Raw genomic sequence first — 5,684 nt, forward strand, 5'->3', positions numbered from 1 at the left:
GAGCAGGAGGTTCCTCCATCACTGAGACCTGCTGGGTCTGTTCCATCTGAGAAATGAGGGGGCCGTGTGTGTGTGCGCGCGCGTGAGTATCTGGTCCCTCACGGGCCGGAGGGAGAAGCTCCCAGCCGGATGGAGGAGGCAGGATCTGGAAGGAGCGACGCCGGCAGCAGGCGGGGACGACTCGCTTCTACCTTGCCTCCCTCTGACCGGCTGAGCCTTGCTTCCCTGTCTGCACAGGGCTGGGGGGCAGGAGGATCCGGAACTCTCCCAGGCTCTCGGGTCCTCCGGGTACCAGCAGTCAGAACTCCAGGGGAGCGAGCCCACGGGGCCTCTGGGAAGAGGGGAAAGGGCTGTGCCCCGAGGAGGCCCAGAACCAGTGGGGAAACTGTCAAAGATCAGACCACAGGCTCCTGGGTGCCTCCCTCCAGGCGCACCTGCTTCCCGCCAGGCCTTTGGCTTCTGAAAGGGTTGGGTGCGGGGGCTGACGTTGTGGCCACATCCACACTGACCCGAGGGCAGCCCGGTGCGGACAGGGTGGGGGCAGGCCTGAGGGTGCCAGGCAGTGGCCACACGGGCTTGCTGCCCGCCCCCTCCTGCCCCCTCCATGAGGATGAATGGCTGTGTGTGCTCGCTGGGGAGGGGCTGTGGGGTGGTGGCTCTCCTGAAGCTGCCCCCCCTCCCACCCCGCTCAGCAGACCCACCCTAAGGAAGTGCTCAGTCTGCTGTGGTCTTGTCAGGCCTCCCCCAGGTGACTGTGCCCCACGCTGCAAGTCCGTTCTTGTGTCTGGCCTTAGTCACTGCTGCTGTTGCACCTGATTCATTTGTCGGAGGACAAGTGAGGGCCCCATTATCCTGCCGCCCAGCCTGACATCACTGAGCCCCTGGGCATGTTCCCACTCCCCCACTCCCAGGATGGCCCAGCCAGCACCAGAAATGGCTGTGGGATGAATGTGTGAGCGGGTGGGTGGCTCAGGTCCTCCTCCCGTGAGAACGCTGAGAGGTGTCTGAGCGATGGATGAGGGGCCGCTGGGAACTGGGCTGAGATGGAGAAGGAAAAGGGGGCCCAAAGACTCAGGAAGGTCAGGAGGAGAGAGATGGGACTGAGGACACAGAGACAAAGCCGGTTCCACCCCAGAGAGCTGGCGTCCAGCTCAGGGGACACAGGCACCCAGGGCCTCAGCCATGGGCGGCCTGGGCTGCACAGGGCCCATGGTGGGGGGGAGGGGGGCGCGGAAGGAGCAGGTGGGATAACGAGCTCCCTGAGCCAGAAGAGAGGGACCAGGAAGCGAGAACCTGGGGCTCGGGGAACACAGAGGAAGCATGGCCTTGCTCAAGGCCACCAGTGAGGACCCAAGGTCACAGAGTGAGCCACCCAGCAGGACGGGCCCTCCGTCCCCGCAGGCACCGTGCCGATGAGGACACTGAGGGTCAGAGAGGCCACTTGGCCTGGGGAGGGCCCGGTGGGGGAGGCCTCCCTCCGCCCTGTGCTTGGGCACGCTGGCACTGCCAGGCACTTACTCAGCCTGTCGAGGGCCCAGCCCCCAGCCGGGCACCCGCGGGCTTCCCCATCCCTGGCGAGCACAGTGAGAGCGAACAAAGGCCCAGTCTCTGCCTGCCCAGGCTCCCACCCCCTCGCCCGCCCTGGCACAGAAGGACCAGGCCTCCGAGGAAGTGCAGGAGCTAAAGCGGCACCCACCCCTTTGCCAAGGATGCAAGTCGCCCCCTGCCCCCGCCCCCCTGCACGGGCCTGCTGGCCACCCCGCAGTGCCCACATTCCAAGCGAGAGGGGTAGGGGCTGGCAGCCACACAGCCGGGACGTGGCCCAGGTCCCTTCGCTCAGAGCCGGCCCTCTGCCCCACACACAGGCTTGCCGGTGCCATGGTTCTGGTCATTCTGGTCAGGTTCCCTCCAGGCAGAGCGGGGGTAGGGAGAGAAAGAGCCTGGAGCGACCCCTGGGAAAGGTCACATGGAAGGAAGGGATCAAGTCACGTGAGAGGCAGAGATGGGGAAACCGAGTCAGCACCCAAGCCTCCTTGTCCCTGACTGGGCCACTCAATCCAGTTAGAGATGAAGGAGACGTGAGCCCCTCTGAAGCCCATCTCCCCGTCTGTAACCTGGGCTGTCACCACCGAGGCCTCACTGCCCCGGGCATGGCACCATCCTTCTGCGGGCCCAGCCTTGAGCCCCAGAGGCCCTGCGTGGATGGCCAACTGCCCCCTAGGCCCAGGCTGACCAGGAAATGGATACTGGGTGTCTGGGCGGCTGGCCCCCCTCAACAGAGATGGGAACCGACTCAGGGAGGCTGAGGGACCTGCAGGTCACCTAGTCCCAAAGGAGCAGCAGGCTCACCCGTCCCTGACAGGTTTCATGCCCCCTGGCACCCCGGTGCTGCAGGGGGAGGGGAGGGTGATCAGTGGGCACCCCTGTCCCACCCACAGGGCCTGGGGCTGCAGGGCAGAGCCCTGGGCGACCTGGACAATGTCCCGGCAGACGGACTCGGGAGATGCAGAGCGGGGCTCAGCTTTGGGACCTTGGTCCACGAAACCGCCAAGCCCCTTCTCCTGTCAGCCAATCAGCGAAAGCCCAGAGAAAGTCGAGCGGAGCAAGTGCCAGCAGACCCCAGACACCACTTCACACAGAACAGGCGCTGGATGCTGACCAGAGAAAGCAGATGCCCGGCCCACCGAGCGGAGCAAGTGCCAGCAGACCCCAGCCACCACTTCACACAGAACAGGCGCTGGATGCTGGCCAGTGTCCCCTGGTCCCTGGCCCTTCAGACACCGCAATTCATTTTAAAGAAAAAATAATATTTATTTGCAATATAAACAAAGTCCCGTCGCTGGCTCGGGATGTGTGTGTGTACATACATGTAGGGTCACAAATTTTCCTTCATAAGGTCATAAAGCAAAACTGGCCCCTCTGGCATACTCTCATTTACACAAAGCTGACGCATCTTTCTGGGTTTTTCTCTTTAAAAGTAAAAAAGAGAGAGAAAGAGAACCATGTACAGCATGGAAGCTTTTTGTCAATTTCTCGACTGTGGCAAGATTTGAATCCGCTGCCTTGAAGAATCCCTGAAAACAACCCCCGAGAGGTAAGATGCACTGGGGCAGAGGGGCCACGGCCCTGCTCAGGGACCCGGCCGCCCGCTCCCTGCCCTGGCCCCACGCGGTCCCGACACCCGGGAGAACTGAGGCTGGAGAAGGAACAGAACTGGAGGCTAGCGGAACCCGTGGCTTTGTTCTGCGGATACGGGGGTGGGGCCGGAGGGCAGAGCCTTGCACCCCTTTCACTGCCCATCCACCCTCGCCCCTCTGCGCCTGCCTGGGATGGAAATGGGATGGGTACGAGGTTCCCGGTCGCAGAAGGATGGGCAAGATGAGCGCTGGGCAGGCCTCACTGGACCAAGAGGCTGGGAGTGGCAGCGGACCCAAAGCAACAGCCAGGGTGATGGACAGACACCTGGGAGGCAGGGCGGGGCCCCCACCACCTGAGCTTCCCCCAGCCACCGGGCCTCCACTGTTACCAACAGACAGAGAGAAGAGACAGAATAGTGGGTTTGTAGAGAAAAGGCCCGGGCCCAGGCCCTCCCAGGGGCCGAGCCCACAGGGCTAATGCTACTGCGTGTGTCCCGTGGCCCCGTCCCCTCCTCCCCCTCTCCACCGGCAGGACAGCCGCAGGCCTCCGGCTCCCGTGGTGGTTAGCCTGCGGGACCGCCTGAGGGAGGAGAGGGGGGGCAGAGAATGCAGAGACCACTGGCCCAGCCCCATCGCACCCACAGCCTCACCAGACCAGCGCAGGGCCACAGGGGCGGGGCCGGGTTGGGGGGCATGGGCGCGGCGGGGTCCCCCTTCGAGAAGGGCCCGCCGCGGAAACAGGCTTCACACATGTGCAAAATGCATTTGGTCAAGATCAACACGGGGTTCGTCTTTTCCATTAAAATAAAAAGCAAACAAAAAACCAGTAACGGCGTTTGGAAATAGAAAGGAAAACAAAACTGAGAACACTTCTCTCTCTCGCAGGATCAAGAAAGGGATGAAATACTGGTTTATACATCCACTGCTGCATGTGGCCTGAAAATAACACTTTTCGTTAGAAAAGGAAAGTCAAGAAGTCGTGGCCTCACGGTGCCCCGGGGCTTGGGTTTACCTGCCAAAGTAAAAAGCGAACTCGGTCCGTGGTGTCTTTAAAAACCGCCCACCTGGCTGGGCCATTCGCAGGAGGCGTCCTGCGGACAGGATGAGGACAGGACGAGGCCGTCCGCTCCGCAGCCCTGAGTCTGAGGCAGGGCCCCTCCGAGTCCTGCGCGGGGAGCGCTGCTGGGCTCCGTCCCGGATGGTGAGCGCTCAGCACCCGTGGGCCTGGCCTCCGGGCACAGGCGATGTCCGGGTTCCTCACGTGGACTCCAGGGTGTTGAGGGGAAACAGGCTGTGGTTGGTGGGCGTGGAGAAGTAGAGCTGCTCGCTGGGCGTGTGGTTGTCGCACGGGCTGCTCAGCCCCAGCGTCCGCTCGAAGTCCAGCAGCTGCCCCATGAAGTTGAAGTTGGGTGAGATGTTGGACTTTTTCCTCTTGACGAAGTCGTAGGCGTCGTTGAGGGACAGGTTCATCTTCTGCATCAGGTAGGCCACAGTGACCGTCACCGAGCGGCTGATGCCCGCCAGGCAGTGCACCAGGACGCCGCACTTCTTGGAGCGCGCCTCGTCTGAAACACACGGGCCAGGGTCAGGGCGCCTCCTCGAGGAGCTGCGGGAGGGCGGCCCCCTGAGGGGAAACAGGCTGTGGTTGGTGGGCGTGGAGAAGTAGAGCTGCTCGCTGGGCGTGTGGTTGTCGCACGGGCTGCTCAGCCCCAGCGTCCGCTCGAAGTCCAGCAGCTGCCCCATGAAGTTGAAGTTGGGTGAGATGTTGGACTTTTTCCTCTTGACGAAGTCGTAGGCGTCGTTGAGGGACAGGTTCATCTTCTGCATCAGGTAGGCCACAGTGACCGTCACCGAGCGGCTGATGCCCGCCAGGCAGTGCACCAGGACGCCGCACTTCTTGGAGCGCGCCTCGTCTGAAACACACGGGCCAGGGTCAGGGCGCCTCCTCGAGGAGCTGCGGGAGGGCGGCCCCCAGGGGGCGTGGGGACTGGCCGGTGCTGCCTCTCTCCTGCGGGACAGCAGCCTGAGGCAGGTCAAGAGCAGGACCATGGGGAGGGCTCTGCCAGGCGTCAGCACCAGGCCACTGGACGCCGGGCCTCGGCTGCTCGTCTACAGAGCAGGCCCGTGAGCCAAGTGAGGGCCCCCCAGACACGGGCTGTGGCCCCGTAATCACTGCTGGTCCCTCTGCTGCCACCAGTGAGCTGCGGGCGTCACCTGCACCCTCTCAGGTCACCTGCACCCATGGCTAGTGAGCTGATTCAGATTCGGAAACAGACACAGGGACAGCGTGACCAGCCGCGGGCCACAGGGGCTCCTCCCAAGTCGTAGCACCCACTATGGCCAGCCCATTACGTGCACCCTGTGGGTGGCCCCTCAGAAAGGGACTAGGGGCTCCGGCCCTGCAATTGGCTCTGGCTAGCCAGGGAGGAGGGCTCACAAGTGGGGTTTGCTGAAATGGGCTCACTTACTACTCCCCCCGCGGGCCTACAGGCCAGTGACACCTTCCACCAACCAACCAGGTTCTGCCACCCCTGCTCACACCCCTCC

The 5,684-nt window shown here is 63.2% G+C and overlaps 1 protein-coding gene and 1 long non-coding RNA gene across 2 annotated transcripts in view; one reads left to right on the forward strand and one right to left on the reverse strand.

The window, feature by feature from the left end:
• The first annotated feature begins 2,931 nt into the window (after positions 1–2,931).
• LOC107184206 lies at positions 2,932–4,174 on the forward strand. Its single transcript, XR_001515028.1, has 2 exons — positions 2,932–3,094; positions 4,023–4,174. It is a non-coding gene; the product is annotated as an uncharacterized LOC107184206 (long non-coding RNA).
• Positions 4,175–4,247: 73 nt separating this feature from the next.
• Positions 4,248–5,684, reverse strand: part of DUSP7 (dual specificity phosphatase 7) — a 7,199-nt gene continuing 5,762 nt past the window's right edge. The window contains exon 4 of the mRNA XM_006770628.2: positions 4,248–5,050. Within this exon, the coding sequence (XP_006770691.2) occupies positions 4,395–5,050 (656 nt within the window). The 3' untranslated portion in view covers positions 4,248–4,394. The remainder of the gene's footprint in view (positions 5,051–5,684) is intronic.

This window comes from Myotis davidii, unplaced genomic scaffold (assembly GCF_000327345.1).
Source record: "Myotis davidii unplaced genomic scaffold, ASM32734v1 scaffold663, whole genome shotgun sequence".
In the NCBI taxonomy this organism is placed as follows: Eukaryota; Metazoa; Chordata; class Mammalia; order Chiroptera; family Vespertilionidae; genus Myotis; species Myotis davidii.